This window comes from Ciona intestinalis, chromosome 10 (genome assembly GCF_000224145.3).
Source record: "Ciona intestinalis chromosome 10, KH, whole genome shotgun sequence".
Classification (NCBI taxonomy): domain Eukaryota; kingdom Metazoa; phylum Chordata; class Ascidiacea; order Phlebobranchia; family Cionidae; genus Ciona; species Ciona intestinalis.
This window is the reverse complement of record NC_020175.2, coordinates 4,623,549-4,648,195: the sequence shown is the minus strand read 5'-3', so window position 1 is coordinate 4,648,195 and position 24,647 is coordinate 4,623,549. Positions and strand designations below refer to the sequence as shown.

General features: G+C 32.8%; 2 protein-coding genes across 6 annotated transcripts; one reads left to right on the top strand and one right to left on the bottom strand.

The window, feature by feature from the left end:
* Positions 1-445: 445 nt before the first annotated feature.
* Positions 446-21,336, bottom strand: LOC100181915 (NFX1-type zinc finger-containing protein 1). 5 transcript variants are annotated; one of them, XM_009861771.3, is made up of 44 exons: positions 21,203-21,336; positions 20,988-21,143; positions 19,063-19,208; positions 18,517-18,661; positions 18,061-18,157; positions 17,466-17,596; positions 16,939-17,103; positions 16,594-16,685; positions 16,239-16,334; positions 15,748-15,860; positions 15,392-15,581; positions 14,958-15,068; positions 14,374-14,490; positions 13,880-14,081; positions 13,264-13,541; positions 12,847-12,993; positions 12,375-12,470; positions 12,036-12,116; positions 11,680-11,760; positions 11,362-11,469; positions 10,634-10,687; positions 10,266-10,349; positions 9,817-9,909; positions 9,275-9,446; positions 8,814-9,006; positions 8,465-8,644; positions 7,886-8,092; positions 7,658-7,757; positions 7,164-7,294; positions 6,767-6,856; positions 6,420-6,573; positions 5,815-6,005; positions 5,283-5,445; positions 4,824-4,963; positions 4,428-4,597; positions 4,023-4,116; positions 3,501-3,625; positions 2,979-3,155; positions 2,428-2,575; positions 2,036-2,180; positions 1,573-1,741; positions 1,280-1,400; positions 929-1,106; positions 446-846 (listed from the first exon to the last, which is right to left on the bottom strand). In XM_009861771.3, the coding sequence occupies exons 1-44, from the start codon at positions 21,208-21,210 to the stop codon at positions 731-733; spliced, it is 5,955 nt and encodes a 1,984-aa protein (XP_009860073.1). In that variant the 5' UTR covers positions 21,211-21,336; the 3' UTR covers positions 446-730. The 5 variants fall into 5 exon arrangements, with proteins under 5 accessions (XP_009860073.1, XP_026692174.1, XP_026692176.1 ...); XM_026836373.1 differs by lacking the exons at positions 20,988-21,143; positions 21,203-21,336 and adding an exon at positions 20,799-20,925; XM_026836375.1 differs by lacking the exons at positions 20,988-21,143; positions 21,203-21,336 and adding an exon at positions 20,562-20,664.
* Positions 21,337-22,450: 1,114 nt separating this feature from the next.
* Positions 22,451-24,542, top strand: calx (calaxin). The gene is given in 5 exon segments (NM_001032588.1): positions 22,451-22,548; positions 22,877-23,011; positions 23,455-23,559; positions 23,859-24,010; positions 24,329-24,542. Coding segments are annotated over 5 exon segments (612 nt in total). The 5' UTR covers positions 22,451-22,487; the 3' UTR covers positions 24,488-24,542.
* The last annotated feature ends 105 nt before the right edge of the window (positions 24,543-24,647 follow it).

Genomic DNA, 24,647 nt, shown 5'->3' with positions numbered 1-24,647 from the left:
TTTTAATAAATACAAATTTAACAACAGCGTTCAAAGCTCACGAGGTCGCGTTGGTTACCAGTGATGCCACAATGGCGCGACAGAGCAACGCTTTTCTAAACGGGCACGTAAATTCTGTGTTTGACACAAGTAGTTATTTTATACTTCCAGTATGTTTGGTTTTTACTAAACTACTGGTTTATAAAAAATCATGGAAAAAAGTTTGCAAGTAGAACGTAAAAACGTTGAGGCTTCCGTAAAACTAAAATATACAACAAGAGAGCTGAGGTTTAATGAATGGGCATATTTGGGCACTTGTTATAACTCCGATTTAACATATAAATATCAGTATTTAAAACTAATTTTTATAATACTAATATTGTACTTTTTATGATCCCCATCTCCAATACATTAGGTAAATCTTAAATATTCCTATACAGTATCTTAGTATTAATCAAACTCAGAGTCCGTATATAATAAACATGTTTATATATTACACATTCACCATCACTGTATAATTAAAGTGTCATGCTGTTATACAAGCTGACAATAAAACAATTATGAATGGCTCTTAAGAATTGGTATAAAAAAGAAATTCTAACATTTGAATGAAGATTTAATAAATAACTAGATATTTAGGGCAGTCGGGGTAATTCAGTTTAAATTACAAAATTAATTACAAACATTGAAATGAAGTGAATGAAAAAGTAGGTATATTTTGGTTTCATGATTTAGTAAATGAAGACTTGTTTTAGAAAAACACTTCAGGTGGTATATATAGATTTTGAGGGTCATATGCTGGTCTAGTGGCTCCATCCATTTCTGTGGCAACACTGTTATCTTGATACAGTCGGTGTCCTTCTCCACCTAATACAAAGTATTGAAAGTTATTTTTAAACTTGTGCCATATGTGGCTTAGTAGTTACAACTTTTGATTAGAAAACTTTACCAATAACTTCTTTGCACTCTGGACAAACACTACGTTGTGTTGCACCACCACACTGATCAATGCAGTAAATATGACCGTTCTTGCATTTATACCAATGACCCTTGCTTAAGTTCATGGCTTTCACAATCATATCCCTCTCTACCTTTGTAAGTTTACCATTCTCAAGCAAGCAAGGCTCCTGTTAACAAGTTTAATTTAGTTTTTCTTAGGTTAAATGTAATATAATATCAGCACCAATTTGAATGTGATATATTTATAAAAAATGGGTGATTCGTAACCGGGCACAAGGTGTATAAAGATACCATGTATGATGCTGTATATGAGGTCCTTTTATGTCAATATTCCACTTACTAATTGTTTAATTTGTTTTAACGCAGTTTTGACTTTTTCCTTCTTGCTTCCTTCATACGGTGCAAAATTTTCAAAGAGAAGCTGAACTCCTTGTTTAACTAGTGGTCTCACAGTATGCTTACTAATAATAATAAAATAGTGTTTAATATATTATAACAAGGGTACTACAAAATTGTCTAAGGACAAATTTCCGAAAAAGGTCAAAAATAAATACTTTATTTTGTCATAGAATACTTGCTTCATTCTATTCAAACTAAGTTTGATTGCATTGATTTTGAAACATAAAAACTTACTTTTCCAAATACCGTTTGTTTTTGTCAAAATTATCTTGAATGATAGTAAATGTAAAAGCTTTATAAATTCTCTTTAATTCTCTTTCAAAATCATCAATTTCTTGTTCACAATATCTCGACCTATCTTCCATAAGCCAAGCACGAGTGTGCAATATATCCTTTTGTAGACCTACAACAAAATTTAGTAAAATGGGTAAAAACCATAAATTTGTTCTGCTGTTTTTGCTACGAGGCAAACTACAATATTAAACTTCTAGTACAAAAGAGTTGTATGATTTATTTTAATCACAGTTTTGTCATGTTATAGTAAAAACCCATGTTTGGTCATTTTTCTAATATAGGTGAACAAAACATTAAAATTTAAACCCCTATTTACATAAACCAGGGTTACATAAACTGGGTAGGAACTGTAGAGTTTAAACTGACATACAATAACAATATTCAAGCAGAAACACATAGTTACTTTGCAAGAGATGTATTATTTCACTTGTATGAGGATCCGCTGTCCTTTTAAGTTTTTTGACTTTTGTCATTACTGTAGATAATGAACACAAGCCATTAAACTGAGTTTCGATAACTGTGAGTGCAGCAAGTGATTTGGGATTTTTCTGAAAATAAAAAAATAAAATTATATATATAAAAAAAAATTAGTTAAAAATTTTAAAACTAGTTAAAAAAAATACAACTGATTTAAATTCAGTCAAATTTTTTTGTAGATGTGCCTATTGCATGTACATAGACAATCTAATACATTAAAACATAAAAATCATATTTTCTGGTGTACATGAATATTAACAACAAACTGTTTTTACAAAAACTGTAAAACTTAAAACATAAAATTAACATTTGTCTAACCCCTAACTGTTGACGTAGCAGAATAACATCTTCTGTAAAACAACATTGAAAACTTTCTCTTTCGTTTAATTTTCTGTCAAGTTGTCTCGTTGCAATCCTGATCTCTGCGTTTGTTCCATGACTCTTCTCTTTCACCATGTTTATTGCTCTGTTCATACAAAACATTACATAAGCCTTGTCCGGCACTGTGACAAAGTAACTAGACAGCTTGTTGCTGCTTCTAAGTTGGGGATATATCTCCTTGAGCAAAACATTAATGGCAATTGTTTCAATCCAATGGTATCTTATGGGTTGTCCAAATTGTCAGCCACACATAAGTATATGTGGTAACTAATAAGTAGACTAGAGGTGAATAAAACAGAGCATCTGTGTTACAACAATTGTTGTTGTATAGATTTATTTTTCCATAGATTTATTTTTTTATTTTGGGCACTAGGTTTTCTCTACTTACATTAGTGCATGTACTAAAAAGTCATAAAGTAAAAATATTTGTAATTTATTAACAGAACATGTATTTCACATTGGTACAGAACAAGTTAAGTATTATTCACCTTAACTGGTTATTAATAACTTGACCATATCTTGTAGCACTTCTAATGAAGGTGTTACATTTTGGACATTTCTTCAGTTGGATATCAACATCTTCATCATTCTCATCATCCATGTTCATCCATTTATCAAGTCCATCATATGTGAAGACGTGACCACATTCAGGCAACTCCACGAATCTTTGTTGACATGAAAATAATATGTTATACTTGGAATGCATTTTTTTTGATTTCTGTAAAGCTAGGAATTGGCATTTAAAAAGTGTTTTCATAAAAAGGTTTCATAACTTCAAGTGTTTTCATTGAAGGTTTCATTAAAAATTGTTTTCATAAACATTTCATTTCAATCAAATAAAACCCTTTTAGTAAATGTTTAAAATGCAAAGAAAGTTCGATTTAGGTCACCCTAATAAGACGATCCATACATGGTAACTGTAAGCTGGCACGAGGTGTATGAAACAGAACACCCGTGTTATAACGACTGTATATATTTTGCCACACCCTCATAAAGACAACCATACATACCTTGCATCATCTTCTTCTTCATCTCCGAAAAAAATTTCTGTCACTTCAGCTTTGTCACAAATTCGACAAAGTTTCGGACATGGTTCACCGCACAAGCCAATGCATGGATGACCGCATTTTAATGTCTGCGAGTGAAAGTGTATTTAGTTTAGTTCACAATTTCTGTACACTTTATTTTCAGATTCCAAAATCAGGGATTTGTAAGTAAACTAACATTTGAACATAATACTTCGTATGACAACGTTGGTAGAGCATTTTTTTCATTTATCCGGTGCCATGGAACAGTGGTTAGCGAGATGTTACGGGTTCAAAGCCTAGCGCTGCTTCCATTGTGTAAAAATGTCAGCCAAACAGAAAAACAAATTCACAAAGTAACATGCATGGTAGCTTGTAGTAGACAAGAGGCGTATAAAACAGAACATCCATGCTTTAACAACTGTCGTTTTCCGACCACACATATATAAAGCAAGTTACATTCATCCAGTACAATACTGTGTGCAAATATAGATGAGCAAAACACACCTGATCACATGGTTCATTACAAGGTGGTCTATCACACGGCTCACTGCATAATTTGTTGCATTTATAATGCGAGCACCTCCATTCACATGGCTCCCTGCATGAGATGAAATGTTTGTTATTATTCTGTTGCACCAACAATACACTAAACTACTTGTTGTTCATAATATTTGATGCAGTGGTTCTGTCACATAATAAACTCCTGAAGTGCCAAACAATATTCCAAGTGACCATGTAACATGCCCATATATTTCGCAATAATTACTTCTAACTTGTACTTTTACCTCATATACAAATTTGTACTGCATTTTTAACTAATTATTGAAGATCAAAATTTTGGAATACCGGCATGAAAAAAAATGAATAACTAAACTGGAATTCACAAAAAGTTGATTATTTTCTACTCACGTGCACAATACACACAACTCCATGCATTTCTTTTTGCATTTGCTGTGTTCACACTGTGTGCTACAGGCGACTTGGCAAGGTGGGCAGTTGACTGCACAGTTTTCCGTGCATGCGTGACCACAGAATAATACACGACCACATTTCTTGCCACACCTTTTATGTAGGCGACCCTAGATAATATGTTGTATTGAATAAATGATTGAATGAAACCTATTTATATTCATGAGGCTGACAATGATTGTTCTAAAAGTACATGTGTATACATCATATAAGAATTAAACTGAAGAATTATAGCTTTTACAAAAAATATTTTGAGCTTAAAAATTTCGCTAACAATTTTTTTTTACTATTAACATACTGTTATATAATAACTTAAACAGATATGTAACAACTTACTTGCATGCAACTACTGCAAGTTCCTTTACAAACATGTCCACACTTCAGCATCTCATCACATGGTTCATTACATTTATCTTTATCTGGATTTGCTGAATCACGGCAAAGTATTTTACTTTCATGGCCGCAAGACAGATCGACTGTAAAAAAATATTCGCTTATTGTTAAGTTGCGGCGACTATTAAACAAATTTGTCTTTGGAGGAGGCACTTAACGCCAGTAGTTGCAACACACACAGAAACGTATAAAACAATAAACAAGTTACACATAGCTCGTAGGCGGGCACAATCAATAGAAACATAACACCCATGTTAATGACTGTAGTTTCCCTAATATGAGAGGTTAAATAATATAATTCTTTTACCTAAACCAGTAAAATAAATTGTTAACCTTCTTGCATGATCTGAAGTGAATCAACACATGGTAAGATCTCAATTTATCCGATATAGAACTCATTACCTTTTATTTTTTCTGTACACAATTCTGCTTTACATGGTCGTCCACATACACTTGTACACTTATGTCCACATGCTAATGTTTTGCTGCATGGCTTTAAACAAATATGTTCGGATGGATCTTTGGAGCAATACATCTTTTCAATGTGACAACAGGATGGAACCATCTGGATTTAAATGAAATTGGAAAATTGTGAATGAATATAACTTTTCTTGCTCGCATGGCGGGAAAATGACAAACGTTATAACACGGAGGTTCTGTTTATAAACTTTATCACTACTAGGAGTATTCGCTTTAATCTCTGAGCCAAAGTTCCAGACAAATTGGCAGCCATAAAGATAAAAACAATCACACACAAAGTTGCATGGACGATAACTGGCAAGCGTGGCCATACATATGTTGTGCAATAGTATCAACATGTTGGAACTCTGAGTTTTTGCCTAAATTTACATTTTGGGATCAGGAAAATAAGAAATATTATTTTTATGTTCTCTAAGACCTTTTTATAATGTTAGTGTAGAGTTTGAATATTTACCTTTTCCATTCTCTCAGTACACGGTCCACAATCATCACTGCATTTCTTCTTACATCTGTGGCCTTTGGAACATGACTTAGGGCAAGGTTTGCGACATTTGAACTTTGTGTGGTCTTGATCATCAGGGTGGCAGCTGCGTGGACACACATGGCCGCATGGAAGTCGGACCTCACACACTTTACCACAACCACCTGATATTGGTTGAAATAAGTGGGGTAATATTTGCAAATTGCATTGGATTTTAAACATATTATTTTTTATGATTACATTCATGCTTTTTAAATATATTATTTGTTGTTGATTATATTCTGCTTTCTGCATTGTATTTTAAACAAACAAAAGAGTCTTAATGTAGTAAAACTATTAGGATAACAGTTGGTAAGAAAGATGTTTAGACATCTCAATGCAAATAGCCAATAACAAAAGATTTTGAGATTTTTTTCATTACTCTAGGCAGGCTTTTTTGGTAATACTGTTTTAGAAGAAGCAGTCTAAAAAGTCTAAAAGATTTAAAGGTATTGTGTGAAAAACTTAAATAAACATAGTTTGTAGCTAAAATTGTATAATTATATAACTATTTGCATAATAAGTAATAATAATTTTACCTTCTGGAAATTTTTCAAAATCTTCTGGACTTTCTACTTTTACAGTTGTTTCTGGATGGTTTTTACACTGCAGTGTTAAAGCTGTTCCTGTCATGTTTTCGTGTTGCAACTTAGCTACAATGGTTTGCCACAAATCACTTTTCTCCTTAAGAAGCTGCAGCAACAAAAACTCATTAAAAAAACTTCAAGACAAAAGTAGGTTGCTAGAAGAAAGACATAATCAAGAAATAACATGTTTCAGTTTAAACAAGCAAAATTTTCAAAAAATAATAAAAAAATATTTTTGTGTGTTTTTAAAAGGATTTTAAATTCTAATGCAAAATTGTATTTATGAAATAATACTTCACCTCCAAGTTTCCAATGCAGTAAAGACCTTTCTTTGCTCTTGATAAAGCCACGCATACTCTGTTACGAACGCTGAGAAAACCAATTCTACCCTGTGAACATGCCATGAAGGATTTTATAAGTTGTTTTACAATTCGTAAAAAATTTTTCAAAGGTCAACAGAACAACCATCTTTTAAACGGGCTAATGGTCCGGATGTACAAGGGTGTTGGGGTAATGGGCCAAGTCTGGCCTAAATCCTAGGTCCTCAAGGACTGCACTCATACAGAATAGAAAACATGCTAATGGTTAGAAACAAATTTAATATCGAATAACTGACAAAAACCACCTGGAAGACAAATTACTTACATTGTGTTTAAATTTAAACTTCTAATGGTAAAAAAAGTGTATTAAATATACCTCATCGTTGCTTCGAACCAGGGAAAGCAGAATAATATCATTCTCTTCACCCTGATAATTATCAACAGCTGTTACTCGAACACCTCGGTAAAGTGTTTGCTCCATAATTCTCTTAAAGGCAAATAATTGACCTGGAAATACATAATATGAGAATAATTTTAACAACTAAATTTAATTACTCGATTTTTGGTTAACTAATTCTAAGTTTTTCTGTTTGAACTACACATATTATATATACAGTAACAACCCTCACAGTGATATACAAATGACTAAAAGTAAGGGTAAAATAAAAATTGGGTAAAAACAGAAGAATAATTGGAAAAAAACAAGTGACTATTACACACAACAGAAAACAGAATGCGTTAAAATATTAAACAATAATGTTCTAACTGGAAAAAAGGGAATACGTAGAGACACACCCTGAACAATAAGGCATTTTTAAAAAGATTGGTGCAAAGATTGGTCCATCATATTTTCGTGCACCAACCACTAACCTGTATAAGTCGTAAGTATGGTGATTTGAGATGGTTTGTAATCTTGTAGCATGAGGTGTTTGCAAAGTGCAACCATGTATCTTGCTTCATAGTTGTTCACCTATTAAATTAATTTATCAAATCAACAAATTAATTGCAATGTTAAATTAATTTATAGCTGTTACTTCTGCGTCCCTAAAAATAGACTTTAAAAATGAATGAACATAGAGATCAATACACCACATTCACCTTTGTTCTTCCATCGAGTACAGTGTCCTCTTTTTGCTCATGGGAAATAAAGAACACACTTTTTGAAACACCGGATATTTCTTCATACTTTAACACACTTTCATGGTCAAGCAGATTTTTATAAATTTCAGGTCGAATCAGGTTTGCAATGGAAGGCTTCATACGATGTTGTATCGCAAGTTTAGCGCACGGAATGTTGTTGTTTATCTAAAAATAGAGGATGACAGATGTTAAAATATATACTGACAGTGGAAGAGTTGTTAAAATATATGTCTTGTAACTTAAAAACACTGGATTCCAAGTTCTTTGCTGCTGCCATAGTTGCTAAATTATCAAGACAAATTAAAGTAATTGTTTTAACTCAGTCGCCACTAACAGTTGTTCAAATTAGTTGCCCAATACAAAAAAAATACATAAAAAAAAATATTTTAAGTTCGTATAAAACAGGCTTGGACAATGAATTTTCATCCCAAATGTGTTGAAACCAATACTTTTGTAAAATATTTTTACAGCTGATGGGCTAATTGTACTTTAATGAAATCTTGTCCGTTAAAATCAAATATATTTCATAAACTTCACCATTCTTTCAAACAAAGAAACATCCAAGTTGTAATCCTTAGCAAGTTGGTATACAGTGGGGGAAGGTTTAAGTTGTTGATGGTCGCCAATTAAGATGAGATGTTCAGTTGTTCGTGGCATTGATGTCACAATGTGAGCTTCTAATACTTCTGCTGCTTCTTCAACAATTACCACTTTTGTCTATAATACAGAACTTTTTTTGATTTGCAGTTTCAAGAAATGCGTTATAAAATTGTGAAAATGATTGCACAGTATAAAAAATCAAGTTAACTAGATGATAAAGTTCTGTAACACGCCATGGGTTCGGATTTAGGCCAGGATTGGCCCATCACCACAAGCAAATCATTACCGGAATTCTTTGTACAAGTGATCTGAATCTTGCAGCTCCTGATGTTGTCATCCCAATCACATCAGCATCCTCCAACAAAGCAAAATCTTCTTCTTCCCGAAGTTCATTAAGTTTCCGTGCGAGGTTGTTGTACAAGCCAGTGTGTCGTTCAACAGAACTTCGTAAACCATCTTTCCAATCTTCAACCCAACGCCTAAAAATTGCATTAATTTCACAGTTTGATTTCACCAGATTAACCATGTGTAAAAGATAGTAAGAAAGTATGTAAGTAATAACTGTATGTAACTCATTTATTCTTGTGTTTCAGATTTTCACAGTTGTAAAGACTTACCTCCAAAAATATCAAAACCACGGTTCTTAAAAGACAGAAAGTATAACCACTATATATTTAACTTACTCTGCACAAGCCAAAAATAGCCACACAATTATATTTTGCTAAAAAAACATGTTTCTTCAATCACCTGTAGAGCTTCCATTTATCTTGAATGCTCAAAGCAAATATATCTTTCACACGTATAGCTTCATTTGTTGACATGGCATCTGTTTTTCCAATTTCTCTCTTTATTCTTTGTTTGCGACGTCTTTTCTCCTCGGGCGTAATACTCCAACCAGCTTCGTCATCCTCAGTGTTGCCTTTAATAAATTAATGTTTTCAATAAGTTAAAACTAATGCATCCGTGGCTCATTTTTTTGTAAGACTGATAATGAATGTATGAACGAATGTAACTTGCCTTATCCTTGCGTGGTTGGAAATTGACAGTCGTTATCACACAGGTTTAACACCTCGTGCCAGCTTACGAGTTACCATGTATGTTACTTTGTGGGTAGTTTTTGTTGGAGTAAGACTTAACAAGGTTATACATTTCTTAGCCAAGCACATACATGCCTCCAATAGTTGCAGGTATGCATCTCTAAATTGTATATTCACATAGCAGTGTATGAAGTTATTTAACGGGATAAGTTACATTTTAGGATCAAATATTTTGCATAACTAAAATTTTACCTGAAATATCCATAAAAGTTGCTGCAGCTATTTCCTTCTGGATTTGTCGATCTCTTTTTAACTCTCTTTGCTTTTGTTCATTTCGTTCATCACCTGTAGAAAAAGTCATTAAATATTATAAACCAAGTATTCCACACATTCATATTCGCTTATTTGTTTAACTTATTAGTGCTCACTGGATTTAAGTTTTTATTGCTGTTAAACTTATTTACCCAACAACGACTAACATTAGCGGCCATTGTTTTGTAATAATGAATATGAAATGTCTTATCCAAGAAGACACGTGTTCACAATGGTAGCAGCGCCCAGTTTTAAACGGTTTACTCAAAAGCAGGCACTGTAATCTAACCACAGTGGCGCGTCTCCAAGCATAAAAATGATGTTTTTGCACGACCATTGTAATCAACCATAATGAGACATAAGACACAACTATGTTCAAAACCTTTCACCTTCATCAACCATTCTTTGTTCCTGAATGAGTTGAGCTTCCTCAGGCATCAAGTTGTCGTCATTATCATCTACCATACCAATGCCTATCAACGACAATAAGGTTTTTTCAAAATATTTATAACCTATATTATACAAAGACTAATTTCAAATTTAGAAAATAGTAAGAAAGTTATTTATTATTATTTTTTATTGGCACATAATGTGATGAAAAGTTAAGCTGATTTTACAACATTCGTTATGCCAAAGAAACAATTTAAAAAACATTTAAAATATTTTTTTTGCGACTTGGGTTTCATGTATATAAGTTGACATTAGCTGTAACTAATTTAATTAAAAGTAACATTTTAACCACTGTTTTTATTTTTACCATTTGGCGAATGTTGTTTGAGCCACTCTAGCACAACATGTGGATGATCTGTGCCTGGATGATATAAATAACAAGTTAATGCCAGGTCTATCAGCAAAAACTATTTTACAAATAATTACCAGCGTACTATTTGTATTTTTTAATGTTTAGGCATGATAAATGTATCTTATTTAACCTCGTATGGCGGAGTAACAGCAGTTTTAAAACCACAGGTGTTTTATTTCATATACCTCATGTCTGCTTCCGAGTTATCACGTATGTACTTTGTAGCAGGTTATTTATCTAGATTTTTGTATATTTTTCAATGCATGGCAAACAAATTAGACAAGCCTTAGGAACTGCTGGGTCAGGTGGTTTCTGTTGGTGTCATAACCAAGAACACACAATGGCAGAAGCAACAAGCCTTAAGTAAACTATTCCTGCTAACTATAAAAATGGTTATTTACCTAACTTTTACTATAGGAAATTATAAATGTTATCAACTGTATTCTGAGATTATTTATTTATTTGGACTTTTTCATACTGTGTATGGCTGATCATTTAGACAACCCATACCGATTACCTGGCCATGGCAATTGCTGTTAACATACACTTAAGATGGTAGCAACATTAAGGTTTGGATTTACTATTCAATCTATCTATACGAATAACCTCTGCCACAGAAAATATTGAAAGTGCTGACAATCAACTGCATTCAAATCATACATTAAATCTGTATATAAACGCACCTGTGCAGAACAACCCGCATTGAACTTCTAGTAGTTCGTAACCCAGTTGTGTCAAATGTATAAGATGAGGGGGAAGGTGTAAGCTTTGGAGGTGGGAATAAACAACATCTGTAAAGAGATGATGAAATTAATAAATATAATGATGAAATGTTAATCAATATACCATAACATAAGTTTCCTTATTTTCGAGTATAACATTTTGTAAACACATTTCTTTTACATTGCATTCTTACATAACATTTTAAATGCATACTTGTATTGCGTTAGAAGGTTTGTTTACACTAAATATATTTGATATAATTTTAAAGTTGCTTTTACCTCGTTGTACCGTCACTTTGCTTCTCACGACGTGGCTAATATGCATCAGCAACCACTGCTCAACATGATAGCTATCCAATCCTGCATAAACATTATATATCATGCTACTTGCTATATGAGTCTTTTAGGGATTATACAATAGGCAATGTTTTGGGCTAAAAGTGAGGCTATAACATTGGGGTTTCATTTCATACACTATCCTATAAAAGTTCTCACATGCGTCATTTTGTGGAATTGTTTTGATTTTTAGGTTTTTTTTTTTATTTTCGTCTTATAACTTGGAGAGCCTACAAAAGACCACTAAGAGCAGAACATATATCTTTAAAATGGTAAAAGAAAACTTATCGTACACTTACCAACATTGTTGATAGCAAGTCTTATAAGCGGCAAACTAAAACCCATTGATGTAAAATGTCGTTCAACCACTCCTGTAGACTCTGGTAAAATAAAAAGTTAAAATTTAAGTGTTTTAGAAAAACTGCAAGAAAGTTGCATATGATTAAATAAATAAATTTAACTTATTTATAATCACAACAGACATGAACTAGAAATGTTATCCTGTTTTTCTTTTTCTTCAAAAATAAATGATGCATTTATCATCATAATGCAAAAATAAGAATTATAGAAATTTAATTCTAAATCAGTTGTCTGACTATAAATGTCAAAATTAATATTTAACAAAACAATTCTCCCACCTCTTAAAATAAATGAATCACTTCCCCCCTCATTTTGGTTAAGTTGTAAATCCAGCCATGTAAGCAAAGCAGCATCCTCATTTTTTGATGTAAATTCTGTCACCGTACATTTTATATAGTTATAATATGCTACACAGAAAGTGTGAATTATTTTTTCAAAATAACAGTTAGTGTATTATTACTTACAATTTCCAAGAACACATTATTTTATAGCAAAAATAATAAAATTTATAGCAAAAATAATAAAAATATTTTTAAAACCAAACTTTTCCTTATACAAAATTTGGCCTTGTACATATATTATAATTACTAAGGTATGATTTCTTAAATTTAATGAGCATAGTTTTATACCAAATATTTTAATGGCATTTTGATAATAAATCTATTCTCTTCTTTAATTTTAATATCATTTTTTTTTCTGAACTAGTTCTGTTACAAGTTACGATAATAGCTATACAAAATTTCTTTTTACTTTCATTGTTTTCAATTTGAAAAAATTGAGCATAAAGATGATCTGGTATAACTTCCTTTAATTGTTTCAGGTTGATGATGCAATTAGTTGAACCTTCTAATCTTTCACCATCTCTCTTCATTGTGTTTCTCAATGATTCCATTTCACCTGAAAAACATTTTTAATTTATGTTTTTTTAACATTGGTACAAAGGATAAGGTTCTATTCTATGTGTGTCCTTGGCCGCTTTAAACTTACAGAGATTGCTTCAACCTTAGTAGTCTGGTATTCTGTTCCATACACCACCTTATGAGCTATCATGTATGTAACTTTGTGCGTGATAAAACTAACAATTTAGACAACTCAATATTGAACAGTGAGTTGGAGCAGTTACCATTAGGTTTCCTGCACAAAAGTAGCACACATTGAGCTACTTACAGCGTGCATGCCATACAGCAGTGCGGTGAATTTTGTTTGTAGTAGCTCTCCTATTTCTACGCAACCACTTCAAGGTATATTTCTCAAGTTCTTTGTTTTTGCACCTCCCTCCAACCCTGATGATACCACTTGGATGAAACGATGCGATTCCCTCTAAGAATTGATCAAGTGCATGGTTGGTGTAGCAGACAACAAGAATTGGATGTTTTCTTTCAACCAAAGCCCCTACTTGATGTCTGGGATCCGGTATTTCAAGCAAGCGATTTCTTCTTTCAAAGCTTGTGGTAAAACAAAATTATTTTTTACTATTTTTTTTCCTTAATTTATTAAATGTCTTCCACCACCCATATAGCATAGAACACGAGAGCTAGTTTTGTACATTATATTGTTTATGTAATATTGTAGAGTTTCGGAACTCATATTTTTTTTGATCTACATTTGACTTTACTACTGATGAATAAACCCATAGGTAAACCGTTCGGCAAATAAAAACTTATGCAAGTATTTTCAGCCAGCATACATGCATAAATACAAAATCATGCAATAATAAAATAACTACAGCAACCAAAGTACAATTAAAAACAATTTTGGCTTTAAACCAAATAAAGATATTCACCTTGGCTTCATATTAGCTAGCAAAACTCTCATAACTTTTAACCCAACATATGTTTTGCCGGTTCCGGGAGGTCCTTGAATCAGTGCAAGCTCATTTGTTAGAGCAACTTGCATGGCGTTACGCTGTGAATCATCCATGTTAAGATCTTCACAAGTTGGCCAGTTCTCCAAATCCAGCACATTAACTTTCCCCAATCTAGAGTCTTTAAATTGTAGCAAGTAAAATGTTAATATCACATGGGTATATTATTGTTTTTTTTTTACTGCATAACTTTAATTGTTATCGAATAAGGTATATCAATATTTTTGTTACATAACTTTTAGAAAGCTAATAATGTATGTCTTTACTTTAAAGTTTAGCATGTTAATATGAATATTGCAAGGGATATATTATTATTTTCTTTGTGGTATAACTTCTCTTGAAGTAGAGTTAATATCGATGCAAAGTAAAAGCAGAATATTGTCTACAATATTGTGTCAGGTGTCATTTTTCACCTTCAGTTTGTATTGAGGACAAATCATACATTGAAGTTGCTTGGTTCAAGTACTTTGGTGGTTGCATGTCAACTCGGCATTCAACCAAGTATCGACTTAAGGGGACGTCATTTATTTCTGTCAAAATATTTAATATTACAGGAAAACCATAAAACTATCAAACTTGGTCAAAAATTGTATAGTAATGTTTGAATGAATGTATGACTATTTTATCCTCACATGGTCGGGCAGTGACTCTATTATAACACAGTTGTCTTGTTTCATACACTTTGTGGCCGATATAAATTCTATCTGTGTTACTTTGTTGGTGATTGTGTTTGATTTTATTAGTGACCACTAGGTTAGAGCAATTGTGATTAAGTGTCTTGCCTAAGGACACATATACCCACAATGGCAGCAGCATCAACCTACCCATACAGCAGCCATTAACCTGCACTCAATCTAACCACTGAATATTATATTTCCAATTAGAATTTTTTCTAATTTATCAAATACCATCTTTGTAAAAGAAAATGACAAATAAAAGGTGCATATCCAAAATACAGTAACATATCCACATAGAGTAACAAATCAAGTGTTGCTACCTTGCAATCCTGCCAGAATATGTCGATAAGATTCAAAGAACGCATCAGTTTCTACCATGGTGTACGTTTTCTTCATATCAATTGGACTACTTCTTCTCGTTACCCTTAGCCCTGAAATAAAATAATAACATTTACAATTTTAAATGCAAAATATTTTTTCTAAATGTGGCCATATGTGATATTGGACAAGACATTTATTGTTGATCCAATCTAGTGGTCACCAAATGGTTGCCCAAATTGACAGTCACATATATGCAAATTCCACCAGAAAAATAACAATCCTATTCAACCACAAAGTTGCACATGTGGTACACAAAGTGTAACTGAGCTAAAGGAGATTTCCAAGCACTATGTTCCCCACTTTATCTTCAGCACTACAAAGTAACCAAACTTTATCTTCAGCACTACAAAGTAACTAAGTTGATTCAACTTACGACGAGCCATTCTTCTTGCCAAAATTTCATCAACATCGTCATCTAAATAATCATCCACGTCGTATTCCTCCTCTGATGATGTCTCATCTTCCACAACTTCCTCTTCTTTCTGCACAAACTCCACCATCAAGTAACCAACTGCAAGTTTCTTGGGATCTCTGTCCGCGACTGTGGCAAACATGAAGTGCTCCTGCATGAAAAAAACATCCCTTGATGTAGAGATTTGCGACTGGCATTTTGTCGCTATAGCCTATAATGTCTTTTTGGCATATTTTGAACAACTGTTTTGAACAAGATTACATATAACTTCTATATATATAAATGCTTAAGAAATTTGTCTAAATAATAACACATACCTTAAAATGATCATCAGAAAGACAAATAAGATTTCCGAAAAGAAAACGTTTTGTATTTTCCCATCTGATTCTTTGTAATGACTCAGTACTAAAATGAATGTAATAGTGGATACCTAAAAATGAAAAAATATGTTACTAAAAAGAGCAAAAAATTTAATAACTAGTACAAAATTGAAATGAATAAAATAAATTGTGATAAATGTTAAACAAAAAGGCCAACATTGTCGCATTCAACGTTAAATGATAAACAGATAGATCCGGTAATTCTTAAGCACTACAACCTTAGAGGTTACAATTGCAAAATTGAAATCCAATCGCATACTATGTAATACCTTAAACTCGCAGTTACAAGTAGCTAAATATAAAGAATTAGGTGATTAAATATTTCTTTTATAATATATATTTTGCACTTGGATACACATATGCATGAAAGTAGACGACAATGTTCTTCAATTATAACAAACCACCAAATTACGGATGGCAATTTTTACCTCTATTCGAAGGGACGGGATAATCAATACGAACATCCTGGTAAGCTTTTACATTGTCAAGTCTCTTGCTTCTGTCCCTTTTACTCCCACTTGTACCTATAAAAACAAATCAACATTGTAAAAAACATATCATGTTTACATGTGTATTGTTTAAGGTTGACAGGACTTATAGTAAGATTTGTGGGGCCGGGGTTTGGGGCAACCTTACAGAAAATGCAGGTTCAGTGATTGCCTTTTTTTACTCAAACACTGAGCTTTGTGATGTCATAGATTAAACAGCATTGTTCAGTGACTCTTATTCAGAATAGTTTAGAAAAATATTAAGAAATGTTTTGTTGAATTGTCTTGTACTCACACAATGTAACAAAGTTTTCAATTCCTTCTCTGAGAGGACGAACAAAATCTTCTCTTAAAAGACGAAACTGCACATCGAGGTAATGGTCTGGACTGTTTAATATAAATTTAATTTATTTCCTTGAACGAATGAATATTTTCTTTGCCTGGCGGGGCAACTACAGTAGTAATAACTTATAACACCAGTCTTCAGTTTCATACACCTCATGCTTACACGTTACCACACACATACTCATTTTTTTTAGTTTGTTTTAACTTTTCGGTATAAAAATGCACTTACTACTGGTATGGAAATAAACATTCTAACAACAAAACTAAATAAAACAAAGAAAAAACCCTTACATACCCTGTGTATGCTCTATTAACAAGGTTGGTACGAACAAATGGATCCTCTCTTGTCGTAATGTCCTCCTTGGTGGGGAAAACTGATATTTCACGAAAATTATTCGGTGGCGCGCATTGGTGCATTTCGTTTAACTCAACCCGGCGCTGTTCGTGGCGATTCACTTTCCTGTGAAAGGAAAATATATGATAGGTTTTAGACACTGCTTATTCAATTAAATGCATGGTAAAACAGCATACATTCATACAACTATATATTAAAACAAATATTAGGAATTTACACTGATTATTTCACCCATGGACTTAAAAACATATAAGTTAGAAAAAGAGGAAACTATACTTGGTATAATGTGGTATTCATATTAAATGAAGATTGGTCTAAAATTTGGACAAAGACCAATCCAGAATTTATTTAAAGTTAAAGTAACTTTACTGATTTAATTGAATAAACATACAGTTAACCAATAAGTTCTCGGTTATAATTTGTGGGAGTTAGCCTAGTTTGTGCATTTGGTTGTAGATGTATCTTACTTTTCTTCTTGTGCTCTTTGTGCTTCAGCGTTTCTTGTTTCAATTTCAGTAATCAGTTCATTTATTTTCTCATTGTTATTGATCCCCAGTTGTGCTGTGACTGGTTTTAGCAATAGCAGAAGCATGGACACCTTGATGTAATGCAAATTTCTAATAAAATTTTGAAAAAAAAACATTTTAAAGCATTAACACTAGTTAGCAAACAAAGTATGGATAGTTTTTTAAAATACTGGATCTGCTGGTAAAAAAATCAACAATATAAAAACCGAAACTGGTATGCTGTCTCCATATAAAGACATACATTGATTTCCCAATTACCGCTGCCTTGTTTACTCAGAAATAAATTATATGTTCATTGACAAAGAGGTTTGCAATAGTAAAAATCAAAGAAGAGGTTTGCAATAGTAAAAATAGGATAAAAAGAGAAAGAGGTTTGCAATAGTAGACAAAGAGGTTTGCAATAGTAAAAATAGGATAAAACATACACACTGCCAAGCATTATCTTCTTAAAAATATAGCTTTTGTAATTTGTAGCATAGAAAATGACACGATAAATGTCTGGCAAAAAAGTCTGAATAAAAAAAGTTAAACTTACTTCTTTCATTGTGGAATTCAAAAGATATTCTTGCCATGCCTTCATTAATAATAGACAGTTTATCACATGATTTGGTGCTTGCCTTTGTCTTCCAGATCTATATTTTATTAGAAGTATATGATGTACACCAGTGTTAGAACCATAAAAAATATATATTTCAGTTTTGTGCGCTGTGCAACAAAAAAAACTAGAGACAACTTTTGCAAACTAAACCTTTTAAAATATAGACTTTATATAATTAAACACAAACAGGCTAAACAACGGTAGTATAAGAAAAACAAAATAACATTAGAGCATAATTAATATAAAATAACACAATAAAATGTAACAATATAACCACTGTATATCCACCTAAAAAACTTATTCCAAAACCAGAATCTTTTACACACCCTTATTTTAGAGTTTAGATAAATATTTGTTACAATAAACTACAAAGATTGAGAAATAAAGACTTACGGCTCTAAAATAAGCCCGGCAATAAAACCTGGCAGTTTTTCCGCAAACGTGCTTCGCAGCATTTTTAATATTTCTAACTGTGCAGTGCGAGGGCCATCTGCTTTACAAAGTTTTCCGCAAACTTGTAAAACCATTTGTGTCATTCCTATAGAAACGAAAAAAGGTCATTTAATAAGACCACTGTTACGCTCTATCTAATATGGCTATATTATACATGTTAATTTTTGGGTCATTCAAAATGTTACGTAACAGATATAGCACTGTGGAGTAAGATGGGATACCGTTCATACCTAAATCCCATATTTTTTGATCAGGTTTTGAACAATTAACAACCCCTTTTTGAGCCGTGAGAATACAGTTATATAATTCTGTAAATATTCTTTTTTTACTACTAAATTGGACGAGAAATAAGAAAAAAACATAAACCAACTTACCATACCCTACAATATGTTAACATCCCGCTATTTATATGTTTGGTTACAGCAAGAAACTGAGATAAAACTTTAAACTATAATCTTCAAATATATTGACTGTTTAACTGATCACCTCCATCCATGGTGAGTTTGAGTCGTTGATAAAATCCTGATCTATTTGATGATAGTTTGATGACGAGATCACGAGGAAGGATGTCATCATCGTCGACCAGCTCCTTCAACTTCTTAAAACCAACCGGATGAATGATGCTATTCTCCCTAAATATAAAGTAGAATGGAACTTAAGTATTCATCTTCTCATGGCAGGGTGTGCAACTTTAAATAAATGTTACTTGCTTTATTTTCGTTTAGCGGAAAAGTGGTTACAACACTGATGTTTTCTTTTATACACCTTGTGCCCACTTACGAGTTACCACATAACTTTGTGTACTACAGCAAACATGAATTTGTGAATGAAGAAGCAAATGTACCAAGTCTGTTATTTCAGAGATTAATGTGCATATGAGATGTTAAAAGCTTAAACTATATCACCATTTACTGTGCGTGATGGAACACCTGTGTTCTAAACGCTGGTTCCGCTAAAAGTTAGTATAGACCAAGTTAGGAAACGGCGCTCGTGTCCGCCATTACGGAGCCCACAGAGCGTGAATCGCCTATACAAATGCATGGTCGGCGTGTGTTTATTTGGTTCTTGTAAGCAATACAAAGCTAGAAAACACGTATAGCGGTTGTTTTAACATTTAAAATATAATTTATAATATAAATCTTGTTATATAATATAAAATCTAGGAATTAATGTGGAGTAAATTAGTATTTTGACTGGTTTTTGGCGTACAGTGTGGTTTAACAGGGTACTTTACGTTGTCGATTAAGATTAGCAGCAATCAGCTTAGTTTACATAATAGTATATGATCGTACCTACGAATCTACAGAGCCATTCTTTACTACATTTTTAATCCAACATGAGTGGACATGCAGCTCCAAACTGCTTAAGTACTAGCAGATAAGATGTTCGCGTTTTCCGATTTCATAAAGACCCGGAACGCAAAAAAGGTAGCTTACTAATTCAAGCAGAGGACCAAAAATAGTAACTCAGTATTGTTTTCCTCAATGTCACTTCGATATTAGGCAAATTTTACGAAGATACCTTAAGTTTCGTTACCGGGTATACGTGTTAAATTTGTGAGCCAAAAAGTAAAATCACGGCAATTTGCATGCAAAACTGCAGCTAGATACACCAGTTTATGGTAATGTTATGCGTTTTTGTTTGTATTTTTATATTTTAAACATGTTCTTTTATGTTTTTGGTTAGTAAACTTGATATTTTCTGTTTTTTTACTCTTTAATCGATTGAGTGTTCAATAAAAGTTGATTATTTTTGTGAGGTTTATTATTGTGATAATATAAAACATTAGTAGAAAGCCATTTTTACGCGCAGAAGTGCTTGGTTTTTAAAAATCGCAATATTTAAACGAAAAAAAGCACCCAGCAATGATAAAATGCTATGCTGTGGGCTCCGTAATGGTGGCGACTATGACGTCATAGACGCGAGACAATGGATAACAAGACTCGTTGTTTTACAATCCGTTTCCTAACTTGGTCTATACTAACTTTGGTTCCGCTCGTAAGTTTGAATAAATAAAGTTTAAACGAACAGTGGTGCAATAGCTGAAGCATAGGGGGATTCCCCATTAACATAAGCGCAGTTTCGTTTGCTTCGACATCATATGAAACATGACGTCATCGCACAAACAAAACCGCTCGATGCGTTGGTGTAATGATCGAAATTCTAAACGTAGCGTTGCTGTTATAGGTATTTGACTTTGTCTGCTTAAAAGTCGAATATACCATGACGTATTTGCACAAACAAAGCTCGATATACGCTGGTGTTCTAAACTTGGCGTTTTGGTCAAATTGCGAAACATCGCGGGCAGCAAAGTTTAAAACTTTCAACTAGGCTTCAACATTTAAATATAATATATTACGGCCTAAAGTTTAGCTTTTTCTCTAAGTTGTTCTGCCAATATCTTTCATTACCCGAAGTTACTGTTTCGTGCTGCACCGCCATCTTCGCCGCCACCTCGACCTCTTGCTTGACCTCGACCTCCTGGTGGTCTGTCATTAACAAATTGCCCAGGGTTGCCATAACCCCTGTTATAACGACCACCCCGACCTCGCATGTTTCTTTCGCTTCTATACAAGTAGGCACAGCGTTAGAAATGTATAACGTTCAATCGTACTTCGAAACTTACCGGTACATAACTCTGCTTTGCTTTAGAAAGAATATGCAAAGCTAGTTGTACCTCAATCGAAAACTATAGAATTGATTACTTATTGTGGAATGTAGACTATGTTAACTTAGCTGTAATCTAGCATATGTACAAACACAAAGCACAATAAATTAATAGGTAACAAAGGCTTTGATACATGTCAGAATAGGCCGTTACAAAGACATTATGTATAACTGAAACGTCCTTACTGTATTGTAAAACTGGACAGTTGTATTCTTAAAATAATAATGAAACAGTAACTCCAACCTGACTCCAACTATATGCCTAATGTATATCGTATATATGAAGCCATTAATATGAACTAGCGTTATGCTTATAATATACTTGTGGAGACTGTAATTTTCTGCTATGCGGAAGACTGTTAAACTGTGACCACATTTCTTCCGTGCTTACATAAAACTAGAGCAGCAATTATCAACTAGGCAATATAGTTGCGTATATTTTTTCTAAACGCGAACAAAGTACATTCTCTGGGGGTTTCCCAGGTGTTACGTGAACCTCTACTAGTCTACTCGTCTGTAGCTTTGGCTTGTTGGTATATTTCGTTACATTCGGTCTACACAATGGCAAATCAAATAATAAATGGATATGTACATTGTGTGCTGGGTAACGGCAATTCTTTAACACCATCGTCCTCGTTTAACAGCGTTAAAAGTTGAATACATACTATAGTACGAAAAGGGTAAGATGGGACACTTGAACACAAACTGCCCCAAATTTAAAAAATCAAAATATATGCTAAAAAGATTATCCAAAATCTGCCGACGTCTCTGGTTTTAAGAATTTGCTATAAATGTAACGTCACGCTGGCAGGATATTCACTGTAATACAATACAACACGTAACGCAATGAGTTAAATCAATACTGGTCTAGATTTTGTATGTTTATCGACTAGGTTAAAAGTATTACTATAGCACATTATATGTTCATATTTCTCTAGCTAAACCTGCAAATTGGATTATTTCATAAGTTGTGCCAGAATCCGTATGTATATATGAATATTTCTACAAAATATTTTGGTTGGTCGACCCTGATTTTATAAATGCCATAAAAGTAAACGCCTGAATGGTTGTGAGAACAGTTACTATGACAACATTGCCGCTTTTCGCTCTCAAGCGTAGTTTCTGTAAATATTATATTATTATAACCTATATCTTTATTAAAGTAAATATTTCTTTTATCTCTTTCTCCGCTTGTCGGTCTGTAGCTGTAATATCCTGTATGTGAGTCGACCAGCTGCATTAAAATGAGCAAAAAGAATCAAAAACTCGCCGAAGAGCTTTACAAAACGTCGTGTCAAAAGCACTGTAAGTTATACTTATAAAAATGTGGTTATGGATTATTTTGCCTTTAGTTTCAGAGGGCATACTATTGTAAATCTAACTTGAATTTTCTTTTTCATGTTTTTATTTATTCTCTTCTTTTATAACAGATAAATTATGAAACCTATGTTTATTGGTAATTATATTGGATTCTAGAATATTCTAATCGGTTATACTTTAACACACACCTGTTTTTCTGGTTTACAGAAATCTTGTATTAGATTTTCCCTTAGTATGTTATCACATTTATTAACATTATTTTACAAAAATGAATGAATTGTTTTATTAGTTTAAATACCTTTGTTGCTTTTAGTCACAAAGACTGAAGTTGAATCGTTGATTATTTGCTACAAGAACTTATTGGAAGGATTGAAAATGGATCGGAATTTATTCCGTGATATTTTGCACCAAAAGTTCAACATGACGGAAGATTTGCTCATGGATCGAGGTATTTATGTTGTTTGATGAATGAATTGTTGTAACTTGTTTTATCCATACATGGCAGGTAACAGCGGTTTCTATAACACAAGTGTTCTGTTTCATACAACTTGTGCCCGCTTATGAAGAATATAACTGTGTGGCGCTGTTTTTTATTTGTTTTTTTATTGTGGGAATTGATAAATATTCTAAATTTGCCGGTTGGTAAACTCAACTTTAACCAGTGGCTCAGTGGGTAAAGTTGTGTGGCAAGACACTTAACGTCTATTACTTCAACCCAATACTGTAGTGCAAGGTGCAACTGTTGTCCTGCCATGTGGGGATAATTATTTACATTCATTCAATCAAGCTTTGTATGTTCTGCTAGTTAAAATATTAAAACAAAAACAATGCAAATTTTTGTTTGATACTTATATGTTATAGATCCAATATTATCTCATATTTCACTTGCAGTGTTTCGAGCTTTTGATAAAGACAGCGATTCCTACATAAGTTTGACTGAGTGGGTAGAAGGATTGTCAGTTTTTCTGCGTGGAACACTGGATGAAAAAATGGAATGTGAGTTATGTAAAATATCGAATTCTGCTTTACTTAACATTTCAAACAAAAATGCCTAAATTTGTTGGAATCTGACTGTAATCTTATGCTCAGCCATGTTGTGTTAATTATTACAAATTCATTTTAAATATTTATTATATTTAAATGTTATTTATTTAAAAATAGAAGTCTGTTAAAAAGATTTAGAACCACTACATTGACATAGAGATGTTGATCTAAAATAATACACCTTGGATAGATTGTGCAACTGTAGACTAAATAATTTCTTAACAAGTTGATTTAAGATTAAATAAATCCAGATACCTTCACTGTTTTTGATTTAAACGGTGACGGTTACATTTCTCGTGAAGAAATGTTTCAAATGTTGAAGACATGTCTCGTTAAACAACCAACAGAAGAAGATCCCGATGAAGGAATAAAAGACCTCGTTGAAATTGCACTGAAAAAAATGGTGGGATTTTAGATTGCTAATTTGGAAAATTGAGTTAAATTAATGTTGATATATGGTCATACAGGGGAATAGAAATTTTTTTATATGTTTTTTTTTTAAATATCACAACATATCTTTTCACTTTTGTCAACTTTTCTGATCCTCGTTACCGTTACAAATCATTGTTTCTGTGACCAAAGGGACAAATGAAGTCATTCATAATCACATATGTGGTAACTCCTAAATAGGTGTATAGAACAGAACATTTATGTTATAATGACTCTTTTCCTTGCCACGCAAGAATATAGCAAGGTGTATTCATTCGTTCATTTTATTTAGGACCATGATCATGACAGCAGATTATCAAAGAAAGATTTCAAAGATGCCGTTCTTATTGAACCTCTACTGTTGGAAGCTTTCGGAAAATGTTTACCTGATGAAAAATCATCAGAAATATTTGAATATCATGTCCTTGGCGTTAAGCAGTGCAGGGGATGAAATGTTTTGATATATTATTTGTTTTTACTTTAATATAAAATGGATTGTATGTTCATATTGTTGTTCGTGTGTTTATGTATGATGTCCTGTGTCACAGTGCTTTAATTGTTTTTGCAACACACGAATAACTCAGTGTTCTCTTTTGGGTTATCTTTTCACA